General features: G+C 45.3%; 1 protein-coding gene across 2 annotated transcripts in view; it reads right to left on the minus strand.

The window, feature by feature from the left end:
• DCLRE1C (DNA cross-link repair 1C) overlaps positions 1 to 23,648 on the minus strand; it is a 50,504-nt gene extending 26,856 nt beyond the window's left edge. The window contains exons 1-9 of one of the 2 annotated variants that reach the window (XM_063727132.1): positions 18,588 to 18,641; positions 17,046 to 17,130; positions 14,986 to 15,070; positions 9,708 to 9,767; positions 6,376 to 6,431; positions 5,284 to 5,385; positions 4,454 to 4,526; positions 4,131 to 4,271; positions 2,617 to 2,718 (exon numbers count right to left, since the gene is read on the minus strand). In XM_063727132.1, the coding sequence (XP_063583202.1) occupies positions 2,617 to 2,718; positions 4,131 to 4,271; positions 4,454 to 4,526; positions 5,284 to 5,385; positions 6,376 to 6,377 (420 nt within the window). In that variant the 5' untranslated portion in view covers positions 6,378 to 6,431; positions 9,708 to 9,767; positions 14,986 to 15,070; positions 17,046 to 17,130; positions 18,588 to 18,641. 2 annotated transcript variants of the gene reach the window in all.
• Positions 23,649 to 23,987: the final 339 nt, after the last annotated feature.

A 23,987-nucleotide genomic window follows, 5' to 3' on the forward strand; every position in this document is an offset into this window, starting at 1 on the left:
GGCATGCACCACCACACTCAGCATTTTTTCTTTTTTTGTATTTTTTGTAGAGACGGGGTTTCACCACGTTGCCCAGGCTGGTCTCGAACTCCTAGACTCAGGCGATCCACCTGCCTTGGCCTCCCAAAGTGCTGGGATTACAGATGTGAGCCACTAAGTTTATGGGTTTTGTTTGTTTGTTTTTTTGAGGCAGAGTCTTGCTCTGTCACCCAGACTGGAGTGCAGTGGTGCCATCTTGGCTCACTGCAACCTCCGCCTCCTAGGTTCAAGCGATTCTCATGCCTCAGCCTCCCTAGTAGCTAGGGCTACAGGCACACACCACCATGCCCAGCTAATTTTTTTATTTTTACTAGAGATGGGGTTTTGCCACGCTGGGCAGGCTGGTTTCGAACTCCTGACCTCAAGTGATCCACACGCCTCGGCCTCTTAAAGCGCTAGGATTACAGGCATGAGCCACCACACTCAGCCGATTTATGTTTTATGTATACATTTTTATCCATCCAAGAATCCACTGGACGTGTCTCTATATGTGAATATATATGTGTACTTATATGAGCATACACCCACACAAAGTGGAGAAATAAATCCCCAAATGCAACATAGAATATGCAGCTTACCAATGAGCAAAAATAATTTACACTGCAGCTCTCACAGTGGCCTAAAGGAAAACATTCCATGCTGCGGATCAGAATTCTCTCTTGTTTGAAATTACGCTTTATCGTAAGGGCTAGGCAACTAGGCTTTTGGCTAATGGAACCATTATTACTACCAGAACAGTGATCTAAATGAATAAATGCAATGTTTACTTTAAAAATTACACAGGATTTAATGCTAAGGTATTTTAAAATTTAGAGAAAAATAATGATCACTCAAACCACTACATTTAAAGATCACTAATTAGCCTTAATAATTTTAATTGAAAACAATATTTTTTAAATCAAATTCAAAATGAAAGTCTTGTACTCAGCATTTGACAAAAGAAGGAGGTTCTGTGTTGGCATTAGAAAACGAACGAGGCCAGGTGTGGTGGCTCATGCCTGTAATCCCAGCACTTTGGGAGGCCAAGGTGGGGTGGTCACGAGGTTAGGAGTTCGAGACCAGCCTGGCCAATATGGTGAAACCCTGTCTCTACTAAAAATACAAAAATTACCCGGGCGTGGTGGCAGAAGCCTGTAATCTCAGCTACTCGGGAGGCTGAGGCAAGAGAATCGCTTGAATCTGGGAGGCAGAGCTTGCAGTGAGCCGAGATGGCGCCATTGCACTCCAGCCTGGGCAACAGAGTGAGACTCCATCTCAAAAAAAAAAAAAAAAAAAAAAAAAAAAGAAAAGAAAACAAATGACATGTGACTTGCAAAGACACTGGAAACATCCATTAGAAATAGGACCATCAAGACATGAAACTATTTTAAAGTGTGAAAAAAAGTTATGTCTAGTTATTTATCTCAAATAAGTAGAAGAAAAAGTTTATAAACATGCTTACGTCATGAGTCTCAAAAATAAAAAGCACAGGATGGGCGCAGTGGCTCATGCCTGTAATCCCAACACTTTGGAAGGCCAAGGAGAGCAGATCACTTGAGATCAGGAGTTCAAGACCCCCCTGGCCAACAGGGCGAAACCCCGTCTCTACTTAACAAAAATTAGCCAGGCGTGGTGGTGCATGCCTGTAATCCCAGCTACATAGGAGGCTGAGGCAGGAGAATCGCTTGAACCCAGGAGGCGGAGGTTGCAGTGAACCAAGATGGCCCCACTGCACTCCAACCTGGGCAACAGAGCAAGGCTCATCTCAAAAATAAATAAATAATAAATAAATCAATAAAATTACAAAAATTAGCCAGAAGTCATGGTGCATGTCAGTGGTCCCAGCTACATAGGAGGCTGAGGCAGGAGAATCACTTGAACCCAGGAGATGGAGGCTGCAGTGAGCCAAGAGTGGGCCACTGCACTCCAGTCTGAGCAAAAGAGTGAGAATGTCTCAAATATGTAAATACATACATAAATAGCACAAATGTTTAAGTTATAAGCTATAACATATTACTGATTTCATTACAAATAAATTTGAATTATCAAATGTGTATGAATAGATTTCATTAGAAAACTATAAAGATCTGGTCGGGGGTGGTGGCTCATGCCTGTAGTCCCGGCACTTTGGGAGGCCGAGGCAGGCAGATCACGAGGTCAGGAGATCGAGACCATCCTGGCTAACATGGTGAAACCTCGTCTCTACTAAAAATAACTAAAAATTAGCCGGGCGTGGTGGTGGGCGCCTGTAATCCCAGCTACTCAGGAGGCTGAGGCAGGAGAACAGTGTGAACCCAGGAGGCGGAGCTTGCAGTGAGCTGAGATTGCGCCACTGCATTCCAGCCTGGGCGACAGAGTGAGACTCCATCTCAAAAAAAAAAAAAAAAAAATGTACAGATCTGTGTCTATTTACTAATGTTGAAAAGTGTGGTCATGGAATATGGCAATGTACAGTTCCATGACCTTCAGCTAACAACTTAGGATTGCAGCCTCAGGTTTTACATTTGTAAAGCGAAGAGTCTATAAATGGAAGTCCTGACCTTTCTTCTTTTTCATAGATTACACAAACAATACGAGAGGAATCACTTACACACGTACCTTGGGGTGCCGGCATGCATGGATCTGAGTGTTGCGGTCTGTTGTGAGATGATGAAGGATCTCAGGCATGTTCCTAAACATGTCTAGCTTATTCACATGAACCTAAGGCAAATAATACGTACATGCAAATTATTTGAAATGTATTTCCTATAAATTGTTCAAGGTTAATTATTCAGGGCAAAACATTCAGTTAGTGAATTAACCCTCTCTTCTTTCTTGAAAAGCAGTTTTTGGCTGTTTCAGTGTACTCTGGTATTCTGCCAGCATGTCAACAGGCACAAGGCTGACTGGCCAGGATCACTGCCATCACTGACGGCAATGAAAAATTACAGAGACTCGGCTCAGGGATGTCATTTAATGATGTTAATACTGTCCTTCAGTCCTTCAAAAGAAATTCAGTTAATATTCCTTGTACACCTACTGTGTGTCGAGCTTTATTCTAAATGCTGGGAATAAAGCAGTAATCCACACAGACAAAAACAATCAAGAATCATCTACCCTCGGCCAGGCGCTGTGGCTTATGCCTGTATTCCCAGCACTTTGGGAGGCGGAGGCCGGTGGATCGCTTGAGGTCAGGAGAGCGAGACCAGCCTGGCCAACATGATGAAGCCCCATCTCTACTAAAAATACAAAAATTAGCCAGGTGTGGTGGTTCAGGCCTGTAATCCAAGCTACTCGGGAGTCTGAGGCAAGAGAATCACTTGAACCCAGGAGGCGGAGGTTGCAGTGAACTGAGACCGTGCCACTGCACTCCAGCCTGGGTGACAGAGCAAGACAGTTTCGAAAAAAAAATCAAGAATCATCTTAAAGGCATATACATGACGTGCAACAGAGGAGCATGTACTGCAAACAATCCACTCCCATATCGCCTTGTTCAAATTTATTTTCAATGCTGGTCACAATCGCTAAATTTATTTCATGACCCAAAGTTTGGAAAAAATACTTTGTCTGTGGGGCATTTCACTGAAGCCTCTTGTAAGCCATTTGGGCTTCTGTCAATTTTCTCCCATGAGAATGTGACTCAACTAAGATGATATATTACTTCAGAGGGCCCACCAACCTCTGCTGCAGACACGTCTTGACAGGGTGCTTCCATCTGTCACTGTGTGCAGTTATTTGAGGGGTGAGAAGGGGGAGGAAAGGTGAGCTAGGAGGATGGAAGGAAGCAAGAGAAAAGAATGAACAGGCTGGGAGCGCTGGCTCAGGCCTATAATCCCAGCACTTTAGGAGGCTGAGGCGGGCAGATCACTTGAGGTCAGGAGTTCAAGACCAGCCTGGCCAACATGGCGAAACGTCGTCTCTACTAAAAATACAAAAATTAGCCAGGCATGGTGGCTCACACCTGTAGTCCCAGCTACTCAGGAGGCCGAGCCAGGAGAATTGCTTGAACCCGGGAGGTGCAGGCTGCAGTGAGCCGAGGTTGCGTCACTGCACTCCAGCCTGGGTGACATAGCAAGACTCCCTCTCAAAAGAAGAAAAAAAAAAAAAAAAAAAAGAATGAACAGTCACCATACCTGGACTCCTAATTCTTCACTAAGGTTGGTGAACAAATATTCATAGCCATAAGCCGCTTTGCAGTTCAGCCACACAACATGGTACGGGCTCCGAGTGATCCAGCTTCGAACCAGCTCTAAGATTCCACTTAAACACTCCTCCTAGACAGGATTTTAAAGAGACATTTAACAGGTGGAGAGCCGCACATAGCCTTTTCCTTCCCAACAGTCCCAGGTACTCACACCTACGGGGAAAGTTAGGATCTGACCTGTCATCCTGCAAACTTCCTACTAAAAACACTGGCACACCCAGATGATAACCCTGTTCCTCCAGGCAGACTTACCCGACTTGGAATTTGGTAAAATCTTGGATCACAGAACGTAGTATCTAAATATACACTTTGAATGTCTTTGATTCTGAAAAGAAAAAAAAAATTGATGTTAGCCATCCAATGTGATATAAATTATGTGTAACTTTTTTTGTTTTTTAAGATGGAGTTTTGCTCTGTTGCCCAGGCTGAAGTGCAATGGCACCATGTCTGCTCACTGCCACCTCCTCCACCTCCCAGGTTCAAGCAATTCTCCCACCTCAGCCTCCCAACTATCTGGGATCATGGGTGTGCGCCACCACACCTGGCTAATTTTTGTAGTTTTAGTAGAGACGGGGTTTCACCATGTTGACCAGGCTGGTCTCGAACGCCTGGCCTCAAGTGATCCACCCACCTCAGCCTCCAAAAGTGCTGGGATTACAGGCCAGAACTCCCAAAGTGCTGGGATTACACCCGGCCAGAGCAATAAAATTTTATTCAGTCATACACACAAGAACTGTACAAGAGGCCAGGCACAGTGGCTCATGCCTGTAATCCCAGCACTTTGGGAGGCCAAGGGGGGCAGATCACCTGAAGTCAGGAGTTCAAGACCAGCCTGGCCAACATGGCAAAACCCCATCTCCACTAAAAATACAAAATTAGCCGGGCGTGGTGGCACGTACCTGTTATCCCAGCTACTTGAGAGGCTGAGGCAGGAGAATCGCTTGAACTCTGGAGGCAGAGGTTGCAGTGAGCCGAGATTGCATCACTGCCCTCCGGCCTAGGCGACACAGCAAGACTCCGTTTCACAAAAAAAAAAAAAAAAAAAACAAACAAACAAAAAAAAACTATACGAGGCCCAGTACCTGCCCCCGGAGTGCAGAAGCTCCATTCTAGCAGCTTCTCCTTGCGCCAATCTGAAGTCTCCTGTGTACAGGACAGTTCCATTATTGCCCTGAAATAAAAACCTGAAAAAGAAATATATCCCAGTGACTTCTGAGTCTCATATAAAATCCCAATAAAGCAAACACATGTGAGATGCATAGTAAATGCTTCCTACAAACATATCCATTATAATACAACGGTAATGGAATCCCACAGTAATTAGAACCACACCAGGCACTTAGCTGTTACCTCTTCCCTTGGGTAGAAAATAACAGAATGGAGGTACTACCCAGTTTGTAATAGATGTTCCCTGTGATGTGTTAGCACTTTCAATTATATGTTGAGATCATTCTTACTCATGGAGAGAGAAATACACGTGATGATAAAATACAAGGTCACTGGGGAAACAGCTGCTGAAGACTTCCATTTATTTATTTATTTATTTTTATTTTGAGACAAGAGTCTTGCTCTGTCCCCCAGGCTGGAATGCAGTGGCTCAATCTTGGCTCACTGCAACCTCCGCCTTCTGGGATCAAGCAATTCTCTGCCTCAGCCTCCCCAGTAGCTGGGACTACAGGGGTGTGCCACCACACCCGGCTAATGTTTATACTTTTTGTAAAGTCAGGGTTTCACCATGTTGGCCAGGCTGGTCTTGAACTCCTGGCCTCAAGTGATGCACCTGCCTCGGCCTCCCAAAGTGCCAGGATTACAGGTGTGAGCCACCACACCTGGCCCTGAAGACTTCCATTTTATAAGAAACGTTTCAAATTGGATCTTCACCTCAGTCCCCCTAGTTCAATTTGGGAACAAATGTGTTTTAAATGACTAGAAAAATAATCAAATCTCCCTCTATGTATTCTTTCTTTCTTTTTTTTTTTTTTTTTTAAAAACTCACTGCAGCCTCCAACTCCCAAACTCAAGCAGTCCTCCCGCCTCAGCCTCCCAAAGCACTGGAATTACAGACATGTGCCACTGCACCCAGCCCCGTATTAATTTTAGACCCTAAAAATTTATTTCTACAAATACAATATGTATCTACATTTAATAAATGACAAAATAAATGACCCCCTTACATAACTGATCCTGGACAGTGACCAGCTGGCAAGAGAGTCACAACAATCTCTTCCTTCTAAAAAGAAAATAAAGAAGAAATAGTAATGGAAAGCAGTTATCATTAGGACCTAGCTCAACAAAGCCCTCCTTCATAGAACACATTTACGTACCTTTTAACAATGTGCCTTTTCTCCCAATTTCCTCACGCTCCAAATCCTAGAAACAAGTGGAATCCTTGTCCACTCAACAAACAGAGTTCCCATGGGACTGAGCAATTTCCCCACTAGTTATAGAACCAAGATAAGTGAAAACCGATGGCCACACAAAAATGTGTGCCTGACTGTTCACAGCAGCATTCTTCATGCTAGCCAAAAGGTGGAACCAGTTCAAATGTCTATCAACTGATGAATGAATCAAGAAAATGTGGTCTAGCCATACAATGAAATATTATTTGGCCATAAAAAGAACTGACACATGCTACAACATGGATGACCCTTGAAAACATCCTCAGTGAAAGAAGCCAGATATGAAATGAACACATGTTGTATGATTCCACTCATACATGTGCAGTGTGAATTGGGACCAGATGAAATATCCATATGAAATATCCAGAACAGGTGAACCCATGGAGACAGAGAGTCCAATACAGTAGTGGTTGCCAGGCGGTTGGGGAAGGAGAGAATAGGGAGGGATTTCAACTGGTAAAGGCTTTTTCCCTTGGGGTGCTGAAAATATTCTGAAATTGATCATGGTGACGGATACACAAGTCTGTGACTTTGACTTCTATCTCAATAAAGCTCTTTAAATTTTTTTTTTTTTTTTTTTTTTTTTTTTTTGAGACGGAGTCTCACTCTGTCGCCCAGGCTGGAGTACAATCGTGCGATCTTGGCTCACTGCAACCTCCGCCTCCTGGGTTCAAGCAATTCTCCTGCCTCAGCCTCCCCAGTAGCTGGGATTACAGGCGCCTGCCATCACGCCTGGCTAATTTTTTGTATTTTTAGTAGAAACAACGTTTCACCATGTTCGCCAGGCTAGTCTTGAACTCTTGACCTCAAGTGATACATCAGCCTCGGCCTCCCAAAGTGCTGGGATTACAGGTGAGAGCCACCAAGCCCGGCCACTATTTAACAATTTTTAAAGCCTCAGCCAGGTGCGGTGGCTCACGCCTGTAATTCCAGCACTTTGGGAGGCCGAGGTGAGTGAATCCCTTGAGGTCAGGAGTTTCAGACCAGTCTGGCCAACATGGTGAAACCCTGTCTCTACTAAAAATACAAAAATTAGCTGGGCATGGTGGTGGGCACCTGTAATCCCAGCTACTCAGGAGGCTGAGGCCAGAGAATCGCTTGAACCCAGGAGGTGGAGATTGCAGTGAACCAAGATCGCCCTACTGCACTCCAGCCTGAGGGACAGAGTGACGCTCAATCTCAAAAAAAAAAAAAATTAAAGCCTGGATGAGGCCTGGTCCCGATTCACACTGCACATCATACTGTTCGGCAAGGACAAGACCTGCGGGCACTACTGCCTCTCCAGCCATCAGTAAGTGGGGAGAGCTCTGCACACACCAGGTCACTGCTCAGTGACAGCTCACGGAGGTCTCCATTCGTTCTGGAAGACCCTTTCAAATGGGTCTCCCCCGGTTGGAGCTGGATAAACAATGCACAAAAGTCATGGCACACAGGAAGAAACATAAAAAATCAAAGTGGAGGCAAGACTGCTCAAAAGTCAGCCTGCTGTCGACCCCCAGCTTAGGGAATGCCTTTCACCAACATCCCTGATTGTGACAGGGCCACCAACCATCACAGTATTCCCCGGAAAAGCAGTTTGCAGAGTCCAGGATGGCATTTACAAAGGTTCACCTATCTTTTTTTTTTTTTTTTTTTTCCTTTTTAATCCTCACTAAACTGGCTCTGTAGTTCTCCCTCAGGATAATTTGATGGGAAGAATACCTCAACTTCAACTGTCTGATCTTCTCCAAAGAAGAAATATCTGAAAAGGTCAGTTTCTGTTCAGATCACATTCAAACAACACAAGACACCCTAAAAGTTAAACATGGCAAAGCGGTGTGCTATAATCAAGCTACAAAACCAATATTAACCAAAATAGGAAAATACCTACCAGCTGTAAAGGTTAAAAAAACGGGGAGTGTATGTCTATAGTCCTACTTATTAAAACCATACATTCACAAAAGTACTACTTCAAAATTTAATGATGAAAAATAAATTTTTTCCACTTCGCAGTGCCCCTTTTCTGAATAAGGATTCAGAAAAAAAGTACAATATCCATGAATTACCTGCAAAAATATTAATCACCATTTTAAATTCTGAACATTATAAAACTCAGTAAATGTGACAATAACATCATGTAGTAATATCAACACCAGGGTTCCCATCATTAGCATGTAATAAGGAACAAATGTGACAAAAAATAAGCCATGCCCAGTCCTTTACAACATGGGAAATAAATACATCACTGTTAAGGACTGAATGTTTGTGTCCCTCCCCAAAATTCCTATGTTGAAATCCTAACCCCCAAAGTGGTTTTATTAGGAGGCCTTTGGGAGGTGATTAGTTGTTGGGCATAGAAGCCTTGTGAGTGACATCAGTGCCTTTATAAAAGACGCCCAGGGGAGCTTGTTTGCCCCTTTACTATGGGAGGACACAGGGAAAAGACAGCATCTAAGAACCAGGAAGTGGCCGGGCACAGTGACTCACGCCTGTCACCCCAGCAGTTTGGGAGGCCAAGGCAGGCGGATCACTTGAGGTCAGGAGTTCAAGATGAGTCTGACCAACATGGTGAAACCTCCTCTCTACTAAAAATACAATAATTAGCTGGGCTGTGGTCGTGGTGGCAGGCGCCTGTAATCCCAGCTTACTAGAGAGGCTGAGGCAGGAGAATTGCTTGAACCCAGGAGGTGGAGGTTGCAGTGAGCCAAGATCACGCCACTGCATTCCAGCCTGGGTGACAGAGTAAGACTCCATCTCAAAAAAAAAAAAAAAAAACCAGGGAGTGGGCCCTCACCAGACATGAAATCTGATGGAGACTGGATCTTGGATTTCCAGTCTCTAGAACCCTAAGCAACAAGTGTCTATTGTATAAGCCACTCAGTCTATGGTAGTATTGTGAGTGCAGGCCAAATAGACTTACACAATCACAAAGGGATTTTTTTGCCCCTAAAACCCCACTCAATTACTAGATTTTTATTTGTGGTTAAATGAGCATTCAAAATCAAAGAGAAAGATTGAGGGTATAGCTGAGGGGTAGAGCATCTGACTACAAAATCAAAAAGAAAGATAAACAATCATTTTAGCACCACATTTTTAAAAAAAAAAATCAATATTTAATATTTAGTTACCTCTCCTGATGCTTCATCCACTAAAGATATCTGGGTAGGAGTCTCGATTTCAATAGATATCTATAAAAATAAAATAAGAGACCATGTATATACCAGTTTTTCATGGCTTTATATGCCTTTGTTGTCTGAAACACAGAAACGGGGCAAAGAGAAGTTTCAGACTCTCTGTATAAACAATTCTGATTACATTGTAATAAATATTTTAACAGAAAAAAATTGTAAAGCAAAAATAATACCTATCTTGAGGCAGATTTGGCAATACGGAGTAAACGCCTTGTAAATGCATATAATCCTCCGACACAATTCTATTTCCATGGATTCATTTTTCCTCCTTCATTTCCCCATCCCTTCCACTCCCATTCCTCTCTCCCTCTCAATTTTGAGTCTTTGTAAAAACGTGGTCATGTGTCCTAAGTTTTGTGCCTCAGAACACAGTCTGGATGGGTCTGTGACATGGATGCTTCATACATTGGTTCTTTTTTTTTTCAGACGGATTCTCGCTCTGTCACCCAGGCTGGAGCGCAGTGGTGTTGTATTGGCTCACTGCAACCACCGCCTCCTGGGCTCACGCGATTCTCCTGCCTCAGCCTCCCAAGTATCTGGGATGGCAGGCACCCGCTACTATGCAAGGCTGATTTTTTTTGTATTTTTAGTAGAGACAGGGTTTTGCCATGTTGGCCAGGCTGGTCTTGAACTCCTGACCTCAGGATCACCTGAGGAACGAACTCCTGACCTCAGGATCACCCGCCTCAGCTTTCCAAATTACAGGCATGAGCCACCGCATCCATCCTCATGCACTGGTTCTAAGTGCTGCAGAAGGCTCCCTGGTACATTTCCCCCTGCCATCAGAACAGAGACTAGCACATAAGAGGCATTCAGTAAGTATCTGATGAATAGATCAATGTGATTTTTCACCTTTTTAGTCCACTAATGTCCTAAAACTTACAGTGTCTAAGGTTTGGGTGTTAAAATATTTTTGCATTTCTGGAATAAAACATCTTATTCATGATGTACTATTTAATACTGCTAGATTCAGTTACTGTCTTTAGGACGATTCTTACATTTTCATGTATGAAATGGCTTTTTCCCCATTTATTATTTTTGAGATAGGGTCTCGCTCTGTCGCCCAGGCTGGGGCACAGTGGCGCGATCTCAGCTTGCTGCAACCTCTGCCTCCCAGGTTCTAGCAATTCTCCTGCCTCACCCTCCTGAGCAGCTGGGACTACAGGCACCCGCCACCATGCCTGGCTAATGTTTTGCAGTAGAGATGGGGTTTCGCCATTTGGCCAGACTGGTCTCGAACTCCTGACCTCAGGTGATCCCTCCACCTCAGCCTCCCAAAGTGCTGAGATTACGGGTGTGAGCCACTGCGCCCGGCCTCTTTTCTAATATATCTATTTAATGCTATCAACTTCCCTTCAAGGACAAATTTAGCTATGTTCCACACATTCTGACACGCCACGTTTCCATTGTCCAGCAGCTCCTTTATTTATTTGCTTTTCTTTTTTTTGAGACAGGCTCTCGCTGTGTTAGCCAGCCTGGAGTGCAGTGGCACAATCACAGCTCGCTCTGGCCTCAAACTTCGGGACTCAAGTGATTTTTCTGCCTCAGCCTTTCTGAGTGGCTGGGACTACAGGCACATGCTACTATACCAGGCTAATTTTTAAGTTTTTTTGTAGACATGGGGTTTTGCAGTATTGCCCAGGCTGGTTTCAAACTCCTGAACTCATACGATTGTCCCACCTTGGCCTCCCGAAGTGCTAGGACTACACATGTGAGCCCCCAAGCCTAGCCATATCAGTTCTACATATTGTATGTTTTCTTTATTGTACAATTTCCTTTTTAACCAAAGAGTTAGTTATTGTACGCATTTAGTTTCCACGTATATGGGAAGATTTTAGCTGTCCCTTTGTTTCTGATCTCCAACATCACTGCCTTCTTTCGTGACACAGTACATGGTTAGTTTTTGTAAATGTCATGAGCACCCCCCAAAATACTATTTTCTTCCTTGGGTTTAAAGTTCTGTTTATTAGACCACATTTACACATTTTCTGCATCTTGTTTCCTGCCTCCTTCTTCTTTCAGCATCTGGGAGGGGCATGTTAAGCTCTTCAGTGACAATTGTTGATTTCCTATTTCTTGCCCTTATTCTACGGTGGCCTTGTTTGTACTATGTCCCTCATCTAAGCTGGAACTATTTCCTAGAACCCCTTTCCATGTTGTTGCCCACAGTAAACATTCGGAAGGCAGATGTGAACTAGCAGGCTTTTTTTAATGCTCGGAAGAACGCCAGAAATGGTAACAGCTCATGAACATTGTTGACCTTCTGGCTTAACTCAGAGACTGGGGCAGGGCCGCAGCAACACCAGCTTCTGCTGGGTGCCTGTGTGCAGCTCCTCCGAGTCCTGGGGCAGGTGCATGTGCCTCAGAGCCAAAGCGGGAGACCAGCACTATTGAGGCCAGAGGAAGTGAGAGACAGAGGTGGGTTTCGGTCTGTTCTGCTGGGCTCTAGTGGGCCAGTCTGCCTTCCAGGTTGTCTCTGTTCCCCTCTGCTTCTCTTCCAGCTTTCCTTCCTGACTGCTGGCCAGGCTGACCTGTAGCAACTTCAAGCTGAACGCCAGAGACAACAGGAACAGCCCTGCTGTTGTGACTGCTCTGCAGAGGGAGGACAAATCCCCTTCCCAATCAAAGGTCAGATGTTGAGGTGGATGATACCATGCACACAAACACACGCGAGCACACACATGACAGAGAATGAGAAGAAAACTTCAGTCACATCACAGGACTTTCGGGGAGGGCAGTGCAGTCCCTGAGCTGGGGACAGAAGTGTTTCCTGTGGCTTAAGAGAGAGTAGGACCAGGTAGCCCCGGTTTCCACTGTGGTGCGGGGGTGGTCCTGGACATGCCTGGTTTGAACTTCACCTCAGTGCTAAGGCAGGCATGGCCTTTTTGTCAGCTTGCCCAAATGTGGGCAGGAGGGAGGCACTGGCTGTAAGCAACTTAAGAGCAAACAGAGGCCCCGTACAGTGGCTCACACCTGTAATCCCAGCACTTTGGGTGGCTGAGGCAGGAGGATCACCTGAGGTCAGGAGTTCAAGACCAGCCTCGCCAACATGGCAAAACCCCATCTCTACTAAAAAATATAAAAATTAGCCAGGTGTGGTGGTTCAGGCCTGTAATCCCAGCTACCAGGGAGGCAAAGGCAGGGAGAGTTGCTTGAACCCATTAGGCAGAGGTTGCAGTGAGCTGAGATCACGCCACTGCACTCCAGCCTGTGTGACAGAGTGAGACTATCTCAAAAAAAAAAAAAAAAAGTTAACAGACTCTTCGTGACACTGGGACAAACAGCTCTGTCAACTCCCACAATGATTTAAGACCTGATCCACATAATGAACTCGCATTCTGTTAACTCATCGTGGTTCTCCTCAGATCAAGCACTGGGTGACAGGTTCTCGCAGTTTCTACTTCAGTTGGACGCTATTTTGTCAATTGCACATACATCCATATGACCCATGGTTCCTTTTAACAGTAACACCCTCTTCACACCTTATCTTTCTTTGCCTTCCAGTCTACTTTCTGATATTAAAAACTGCCACTCTGACATTTTTGCCTTCTATTTGGTTAGTAATTTTTTCCCTTTTTCTTCCCTCCAAATTTCAAATTTCAACCTGTATTTATCCTTCTGTTTTATCTATGTCTCTTGTAGACTAATACTGACGAATTTGTCTAATTTTTTTGTTTGTTTTTGAAGACGGAGTCTCGCTCTGTTGCCCAGGCTAGAGTGCAGTGGCACAATCTCAGCTCACTGCAACCTCCGCCTCCCAGGTTCAAGCGATTGTCCTGCCTCAGCATCCCAAGGAGCTGGGATTACAGGCACCGCCACCATGCCCAATATTTTGTATTTTTAGTAGACACAGGGTTTCGCCCTGTTGGCCAGGCTAGTCTCCAACTGACCTCAGGTGATCCGCCCACCTTGGCCTCCCAAAGTGCTGGGATTACAAGTGTGAGCCACTGGGCCCAGCCAGATTTGTCTAATTTTTTTTAACTTAAACTGAGAATTTGTCTTTGATCAAAGATAGAATTAAATCCTTTCCTATATATAGTAATCACTGTTATACTCGGACCTTTTCTGCCTTCTTTGCATTTTCTATGCACCAGACTTTTTTCTCCCCTTGACTACCTCACATTGGACAGATGCATTTTATTCTGCCAGACTGAAAGTAACCCATTCTATCTGTATTCTAGCTGTCATCTCTTCCTTATGATAGCCTGTAATTTATGTTTATTTTTCTTACTCTATCCCACAATTTAAATAAATGGATTTAGCAATTACGTTAATGAACACTTTACACTCTAAAATATTAAAATGTGGCCAGGCATGGTGGCTCACACCTGTAATTCCAACACTTTGGGAGTGGATCCAAGTGGATCCACTTGGAACCAAGTGGGTGGAACCAAGATGGGTGGATCACCTGAAGTCAGGAGTTTGAGACCTGCCTGACCAACACGGTGAAAACCCCTCCCTACTAAAAACACAAATATTAGCCGGGTATGGTGGTAGGATTCTGTAATCCCAGCTACTCGGGAGGCTGAGGCAGGAGAATCGCTTGAACCCAGGAGGCGGAGGTTGCAGTGAGCCGAGTTTGAGCCACTGCACTCCAGCCTCGGCAAGAGAGCAAGACTCCATCTCAAAAACAAAAAATAGAGAACATTAAAATGCATCTTAGCAAGAGGGTCAATGAGACTAAACAAACAAAACTAAGACCTAGATCTCACTCTTGAGGAACAAGGAAAACATATCAACAACCACCAAATGTTGACTTCTGCCATATTGTTCAATGCCAACAGACTCAATTTTTTTTTTTTTAGATGGAGTCCCACTCTATTGCCCAGGCTGGGGTGCAGTGGCATGATCTTAGCTCAATGCAACCATTGCTTCCTGGGTTCAAGCAATTCTCCTGCCTCAGCCTCCCAAGTAGCTGGGACTACAGGTGTGTGCCACCATACCTGGCCAAATTTTGTATTTTTAGTAGAGACAGGGTTTCACCATGTTGGCCAGGCTGGTCATGAACTCCTGACCTCAAGTGATCCACCCACCAAGGCCTCTCAAAGTGCTGGGATTATAGGTGTAAGCCACCATGTCCGGCCAGAGACTCAATATTCTAATTAATGTGGATAACTGTAGTATGTGACAAACTGAGGCAATGTTTTTGTCAATCTACCTCTAAAAATACTTCCCACTTAAAAAAAAATTAAGTTATCCAAAAAGCAAAACTTACAATTCGTTTCTTCCAAAATCTGTATTTCGGGCTCGTTAACAACAACTCCTTAGTCACAGGTGAACAGTATAGATAAACCTTCAAGCTGAAAGGAAAAAAGAAAAAACTTTCAGTACAATCCAAAATGAGCCATATTGGTGACTAAGAAATCTATTTCATCATACATCTAATAATTTCATTTGAGACCAGTCTGACCAACATGGTAAAACCCCATCCCTACCAAAAACACAAATACTAGCCGGGCATGGTTATGAAATCTATTTCATCATACATCTAATAATTCAGAAATTACGCTGGCACAAAATCTGTTAGAGTCACTCCCAACGTGCCTATACGCACCATTTCAGTGCTATCAAGAGCACAAGGTGGGGATGGAAACACGGTGTCCCTGGACCTCCTCCAACAGCGTTCCCTCACCATTGTTACTTGGAAATACACGCCTGTATGTGATCAGGTGTGTCTGGAAAGATACCACCACACGTTACGCTATCTCTGGAAAAGGTGTGTTGGGAACAGAAACTTCTGCTTTTTACTGTATAAGTCTATTCTTTTTTTTTTGAGATGGAGTCTTGCTCTGTCACCCAGGCTGGAGTGCAATGGTGTGATCTCGGCTCACTGCAAACTCCACTTCCCAGGTTCAAGCGATTCTCCTGCCTCAGCCTCCTAAGTAGCTGGGACTACGTGCGCACCACCACGCCCAGCTAACTTTTTGTTACCGGACTAATTTTTGTATTTTTGTAGAGATGGAGTTTGACCACGTTGGCCAGGCTGGTCTCGATATCCTGACCTCAACTGATCCACCCACCTCAGCCTCCCAAAGTGATGGGATTACAGGCATGAGCCACCGCGCCCAGCCCATAATAAACTTTTAAAACTTAACGCTATCATTTAGAGGTTAGGAATATAGTCTACGGTAGATTGTATTTTCCAAAGATGGCCACACAATGATATACACCATCCATACATGCTCTCCCTACAAAATAGATACTAAAATTCCGCCACTAACTGGCGGGGTCTATGTTCCCTCCCCTTGAACCTGGGCAGTTTTCTGTAATTACCTTCACTATAGAATATGGTGGAAGTAATTGCATGGCTTTTGAGGTTAGATCTCCAGGCAGTGTAACTTCCTCCTAGCTCTCTCTTAGGACATACACTTTTTAACCCTGAGTCTCCATTTAACAGTTCTGGCTATCCTGATGGACTCACCCTAAGGAGATTTTTTTTTTTAGGGGGAGGGGAGCTCACTGTCATCCAGGCTGGAATGCAAGCTATCCTCCCACCTCAGCAGCCTGAGCACCTGGGACTATAGCACATGCCTCCATACCTGGCTAATTTTTCATATTTTCTGTAGAGACGAGGTCTCCCTATGTTGCCCAGGTTGGTTTCAAACTCCTAGGCTCAGGTCATCCTCCCACCTCAGCTTCCCAAAGTGCTGGGATTATAAGCCTAAGCCATCATGCTCGGCCTAAAGAGACTTTTAGAGATAGAGATGCCTCACGCCTGTAATCCCAGCACTTTGGGAGGCCAAGGCGGGCAGATCACTTGAAGTCACGAGTTTGAGACCAGCCTGACCAATATGGTCAAACCCCATCTCTACTAAAAAATACAAAAATTAGTTGGGCTTAGTGGCACATGCCTGTAATCCTAGCTGCTTGGGAGGCTGAGCCGGGAGAATTGCTTGAACCTGGAAGGCAGAGATCGCAGTGAGCCAACATCACACTACTGCACTCCCGCCTGGGCGGCAGAGTTAGACTGTATTTCAAAAAAAAAAAAAAAAGACACGCCAAATGGTTCTAGCCCCTAGCTGTGTGAGTTTTCCCAGCCCAGGTATCAGACATGGATGAGGGAGTCTTCAGATCTTATGGGGCTGACGTTATCTGAACACTCTGCTCACTGATGTTTGATACCTGGGCTGGGAAACCATTCCCACTCTACCCTGTCAATCCCTGACCCACAGAAACTGAGCAATAAGACATGATCAGTGTTAAGTCACTCCATTTTGAAGTAATTTGTTATGCAGCAGCAGATGACTGATACATAGGCTCTACAATCAGACAGACCTGGCTGGAATCCTGGTCCTGCCACTTACTGGCTGTGTGACACTGGGCAACTAATTTAACCTCTCTGGTTCCTCAGTTTCCTCGTCTGTAAAATAGAAATAATAGTAGTATCTATTCAAAAGGTTATCAAGAAGCTCTAATGAAAATGTCAGGTACAAGAGGGCAGAGCCTCGCATCTGTGTGGCTCACTAACGCATTCTCCACCTCCAGTACAATGCCCGACACGTCACAGGTGACCAAAAAGATTATTGAGGCCAGGAGTGGTGGCTCATGCCTGTAATCCCAACACTTTGGGAGGCTGAGGCAGGCAGATCACTTGAGGTCAGGAGTTCAAGACCAGCCTGGCCAACACGGTAAAACCCCTCTCTACCAAAAATACAAAAAGTAGCTGGGTGTGGTGGCAGGCGCCTGTAATCCCAGCTACTTGGGTGGCTGAGGCAAAAGAATCACTCGAACCCGGGAGGCAGAAGTTGCAGTGAGCTGAGATCGTGTCACTGCACTCCAGCCTGGGCGACAGAGCAAGACCCTGTCACAAAAGTCAATAAGTAAATACAAATAAAATAATAAAAAATTATTGGCCAGGTGCAAAGGCTCATGCCTATAAGCCCAGGGCTTTGGGAGGCCAAGATGGGAGATCACTTGAAGCCAGGAGGTTACAACCAGCCTGGGCAACATGGTAAGACCCCGTCTCTACAAAAAAAAAAAATTGTTGAACTAAGAAATACACAGTGCCCAGATACAGTAAGTATTCAATAAACATTAGCTATCATTATCAAGAAGACAGACTATTGCTATCAATTAGCAGAGAAGCCTGACATCCAATGGCCCTTTTCAAATATGTATCTTGCGAAGTGGGAATTTAGATGTAGGCAATGGCTGCAAAAAAAGCATCTAATAGTTCAGTTTTAAGAAAAAATCCAGTATTATATGATCCTTTACAATGGAACAGCCATTCTCTCTCATATACTCTTATAGAAATAACATGGAGTGAGTTATTGCTGTACCTAGCAGCATAGATAAATCACACAAATACAAAGTTAAGTAAAGTAAAACAAATATAAAAGGGTCTATTTGGGGCCAGGTGCCAGTGGCTCGCATCTATAATGCCAGCCCTTCAGAAGACTGAGGCAGGAGGATCACCTGAGGCCAGGAGTTCGAGATCAGCCTGGCGACATAGCAAAACTCCATCTGTTTTTTTTGTTGCTGTTGTTGTTTTTTTTTTTTAAGAGTGTATTTGGTAGGATTATATATATATATATATATATATATATATATATATATATATATATATAAAGTTCACAAACAGCCAAAGCTAACCCATGATGACAAAAGTCAGAACAGAGGTTACCTTTGGGAGAAGGGAATGAGCTGGGAGGTAGGAGGGGCCTGGGATATTGGTACTGTCCTATTTCTTAATCTGAGTGAGTGTTCATTTTGTAAATGACTATATGCTTGGATGTATGTACTTTTCTGTACAGTTGTTATCTCTCAATTAAAATGTTTGCTTAAAAACACACACACACAAGTAGCAAAATAAATTACCTGCACTCCAACCTTCTTTTCAAGGTAGGGGCTCTTAATCCTTTCATGTGATCTAAAAACAAAAGAACAAAAACTCATAAATATGTTTTTTCCAGACGATTCCTTAGCCCAAGGGAAACAGTCGTCTTCTTTTTCAGCTTCAAGAGAAAACCCATGAGGTTTGCTTTTATAAGAATTGATTCACGTGGGCTATGAGCTCTTTCTTCTGCAAGTGAAGAATCCTTCTCAGAACAGGACAGCCTGCCCATTTCTGAGCCAGCCAAGTCAATTTAAAAGGAGAGCGATTCCGTGCATCATAGGCCAGAGTTTAAATCACTCTGGGCAGCCACAGAAGAATGAGAACTGCTTCTAGCCCTCTGCTCTTACTTCATTTCAATCCAGCCATCCTTCGAGCCACATTGTATGTGACCCATTCACTTCCTGCCACTTAAATCAGTCTATCTAGAAATTCAAGTTCGTGTCCATGGAGTCTGCTGGGAAATCACTCAGGTTCAGAGTAAGTGTTTCATAATTTTCTCAGCCTACTGTGATGGATTGAAAGGGGAATATTACTATCCACAAAGACTTGCTCCACAGCCCTCCACATTAACAGACACAGACAACAGAAAGGTAGCAATTAAACCAACTATTACATTAAGTATATCATGCATTCCAATATATTCTGAATCTTTAGCAAGTAAAGGCCTAGACAACAATGATCAAACAGCTCTAAATTGTTTAGCTAAACCAGTTGGACACGGTGGCTCATGCCTGTAATCCCAAGACTTTGGGAGGCCGAGGCAGGCGGATCACCTGAGGTCAGAAGTTCAAGACCAACCTCGCCAACATGGTAAAACCCCATCTCTACTAAAAATACAAAACTTAGCCATGCATAGTAGCACACACCTATAATCCCAGCTACTTGGGTGGCTGAGGCAGGACAATCACTTGAACATGGGAGGTAGAGGTTGCAGTGAGCCAAGACCATAACACTGCACTTCAGCCTGGGCGACAGAGTGAGACTTCATCTCAAAAACAAACAAACGGCAAACGGCTGGGCGCGGTGGCTCATGCCTGTAACCCCAGCACTTTGGGAGGCCGAGGCAGGTGGATCACCTGAGGTCAGGAGTTCGAGACCAGGCTGACCAATATGGAGATACCCTGTCTCCACTAAAAATACAAAACTAGCTGGGGCTGGTGGCGCATGACTGTAATCCCAGCTACTTGGGAGGCTGAGATAGGAAAATCGCTTGAACCCGGAAGGCAGAGGTTGTGGTGAGCCAAGATTGCACCATTGCACTCCAGCCTGGGCAATGAGAGTGAAACTCCATCTCAAAAATAAATAAGTAACCAAAAAAAAACAAGAACAAGAAACTGTTTAGCTAAACCAAACCAATTCGAATTACCACGAGCACCACCACACACACACACACAAGCACACCCTCAATTTATATGTGGTGTGGCCATCATTAGACCCAATGAAAGCAGAGCAGTCACCACATGTCACTTGGCAGCCCTTGATTGTATACATGCCTCCAGGAGAGTCCACCTGTCTCCCAGTGGGTATATTCCCTCAAGGGATACCTGGTCCAGCCTTTTAGGGCCTATGGGTATATCCCTGGGCAGGACTCTCCATAGTTGTAGTTTCCAAAGAGTTTGTGCCATGGCAAAGAGGAGGCTGAATCCAGACTCTGCATCCTGCTCCCACACTGACTAAGCAGGCAGTACCCTGCATGGTGCATCATGGTCCCCCATCCTCACCACCCTGAGGCCCTTCCAACTGGTAGTCACAAGAACTGAATGGGTTTGCTTTGTGCTGCTGGAACTGCACCCAGGTCTGCTTTTCCAGGGAGGTTTTCCTTTTCCTTGGCAATCATCATAAATTGCCCCCTCAAGGGGATTTCCCCAACCCTGGGCCACTATCTCAGGTCTCGGGGGTCAGGGGTCCTCTCATCTTCCAGAACTTACTAATGATGCTTAGTAAAGCCCACCCTGCACACAGCACTGGCTTCCAGATGGCCCACAAATAAGCATCAGGTGGGTCCATAGCCTACTCCGAATTATATCAAAATGTGATGTGGGACTGGGTGTGGTAGCTCACACCTGTCATCCCAGCACTTTGGGAGGCTGAGGTGAGTGGATCACCTGTACCCAGGAGTTTGATACCAGCCTGGGCAACATGGGGAAATCCTGTCTCTCTATAAAAAATAGAAAAATTAGCCAGGCATGATGGTGCATGCCTGTAATCCCAGCTACTCAGGTGGGAGTACTTGCTGAGGTGGGAGGATTGGTTGAGTCCAGGAGGTGAAGGCTGCAGTGAGCCAAGATCGCACCACTGCACTCCAGCCTGGGCAACAGAGAGAAACCCTGTCTCAAAAAAAAAAAAAAAAAAAAAAAAAAAAAAAAAAAAAGAAAGGGATGTGGATGGGTTTCCATGCATTTTTCCTAGCAAAAGAGTCCATACAGTTTCTCATGTTTGAGCTGCTATCACAAGATACCATAGATACCATAGTTGGCCTTCACACCAACCCTGTAAGGAAAGGTAGTGTTTTGGTTGCCTTCAACACCAAAAAGGTATTTCTCACAGTTCAGGAAGCTGGGAAGATCCAGTTCAGGAAGGTGGATGGGGGACCATGACGCACCATGCAGGGTGATGCCTGCTTAGTCAGTGTGGGAACAGGAAGATGTGGGGCGATTTGGTTTCTGGGGAGGGCACTTTTCCTAACTTACAGACAGCCACCTTCTCACTATGCACTCACATGGCTTTCCTAGGCCCCGCATGACGGCAGAGCGCCCTCTCTCTTCCTTCTCTTGTAAGGGCACTAATCCTATCAGTAGGACACCACGGTATGACCCCACTTAAACTTATTTTCCTCCTAAAAACCCCAGCCCCAAATACAGTCACTTTGGAGGTTAGGGCTTCAACATATGAATTTTGTGGAGATAGTCCACATCATAATCAAAGAAGCCTGTGTCCCAAAAAGTTAAAAGCCAACAGAAGGCAACCTGAGAAACCTCCAAAAGCAGAAGTTGAGTTTTCACCCTTGATGAGTTTATGTCCTGGTTGACTAAGCAGATCCACATGTGGTCAGAGAACAGAAAAAGTTGTTATAGACTGTTCAACAGTAGGGAAGAGTCCATTTCTGGCTTAATGCACAAACTTAGGGTGATTTCAAATTCCTTTAGATGAATTGTTTCTCCAAACTCAGTCGTCCTAAACACGAAGTGCAAATTTCGGAAGTATACTTTAATCCTGGCTAGCCCATTTTGAGTTCAGAGACTCCAGTGCGACTCTACACAAAAAGTAAAAATGGGCATATCCTTGTCCAGCAGTGGATTCTCAATGAAAAACAAACCCAGAAATGTGTCAGGCGCAGCGGCTCACACCTGTAATCCTAACACTTTGGGAGGCTGAGGTGGGTGGATCTACCTGAGGCCAGGAGTTTGAGACCAGCCTGGCCAACATGGTGAAACACCATCTCTACTAAAAAATTAGCTGGGTGTGGTGATGCATGCCTGTAACTCCAGCTACCTGGGAGGCTGAGGCACGAGAATCGCTTGAATCCAGGAGGCGGAGGTTGCAGTGAGTGGAGATCATGCCACTGCACTCCAGCCTGGTGACGGAGACTCCATCTCAAAATAATAATAAAAATACAAAAATTAGCCGGGCATGGTGGCTCACTCCTGTAGTCCCAACTACTTGAGCAGAGAGCATGTGCCACACTGTACTCCAGCCTGGGCGACAAAGGGAGACCCTGTCTCCAAAAAAAAAAGAAAAAGAAAAAGAAGAGACGCTCAAAGAGGTGCACGATGCTAATATGGCAACGCACAAGAAGAGGTCCAGATTTTCCTCATTAAAGAGAAATCACTGGCGGCTTTGTGGAAAAAAAGCAGAATTTCCCAGAAGCAGTAACTTCAACAATTTATATTCCAAGTGATTGATTCCACACACAAAACAACATAACTGGCCTTCACACCAACCCTGTGAGGAAAGGCTGTGTTTGGATACCTGTAATTTACTTTAAAACACTTTCCCACTGCGCATGTACAGATAGGTTTGTTACATCGATTGACTCCACAGGGTGGTGGGAGCTTCCTGCTCCAGCACGCTGCAAGGCCACACAGCAGGAGGCAGCAACGCCAGTGATTCCGTTTATCATTTTCTCCAATTAACACTAATGGCTGGGCGAATTAGCACAATGAGCACTAAAACTGTTTTCGCTGGTAAAAGTTAGTGACTTGTTAGCACAATAGAAGTGAAAATGAATAATGGTTGTCAAGTTAGCGGTAAACTCTGGAAATTAGCTCCAATCTCTGCTTGGAGCATCAGCGACACTCTAACCTTAATCCCTAAATCGGCCCAGCTGTGAAAGGAATCCAGCTGTGAAATCACAGTAGCTTTTCTGGTTGCCTGATACCATCTAGAAGGGAAACATCCCTCCATCCTAAACTAGAACGAAGCTTTCATATTGGATACAGACAGAACATCCAAAGGCCAGGGAGCTTGCACTTGGTGGAGCTCTTAGGCGGGTTGTTTCACAGTTGTGTGTATGTCTGAGTCTCCTGCTTGCTGACCAATGTTTGAGGGTGTGGTCAAATAGATCTGAAACTTGTTTTCTTCATACATGGTAGCGAGGCTTTGAGGGAAGTACTAACCCTCGCCAATCTCTGATCATCGGCCACCAGCAAAGCTACCAAGAGAACCTACTAGCAGTGCTTGACCAAGCCGGCCCCGGGCGCAACTGGCAGGCGCCGTTACCCCGCGTTGACCAGATCCGAAAATAGATGAAGACTTTGAGAGGCTGAAGAGCCCGACTGGGACAAGGTGTGTGCTGGCCGCCCCCTCGCTGGCCTCCCACAGGCTGCAGCTCTTTGCTCCAGGGCCAGCCCCCTCCTGTCCTCTCTCCAGCCCCCAGCGCCCCGGGAGCGGGCGACGCGCAGCCTTCACTCACCTTTGTGGCAGTGGGACAGGAAGTAGGCGCGGGCCCTCAGGTTCTCCCTGTCGAAGCGGTCTATGGAGATAGTTGGATACTCGGCCATCTGCCCCTCGAAGGAACTCATAGCGCCGCCGATCCCAGCGTCCTGGACCCCAAAACCGCAGCTGAAGCCAAGGCCAGCCCTGACCGCGCCGCCACTTCCGGGAAGCCGCGCGCCGCCTCGCCATTGGGCGGCCGAACGCAGCCACGTCCAATCAGAGGAGTCCGGAGACCGGGGGCCAAAGTCAAGGAGCATCCGGTCGGGTTCCGGGCGCCCGCTGCGTGGGTTTAAATCACCCGCGCTGCGCTGCACGCGGTGGGCCCTGAGCTCTGCCCAGTGCAAGGCTCATTCCCGCCAAACAAACACAGGTGTTGCTCTGGTAAGGCGTTGCCCATGTCTGTGCAGGTGCAGTCGCGGGAATGGAAATCGAAACTCCCAGAGCAG

Source organism: Pongo abelii, chromosome 8, assembly GCF_028885655.2.
Source record: "Pongo abelii isolate AG06213 chromosome 8, NHGRI_mPonAbe1-v2.0_pri, whole genome shotgun sequence".
In the NCBI taxonomy this organism is placed as follows: domain Eukaryota; kingdom Metazoa; phylum Chordata; class Mammalia; order Primates; family Hominidae; genus Pongo; species Pongo abelii.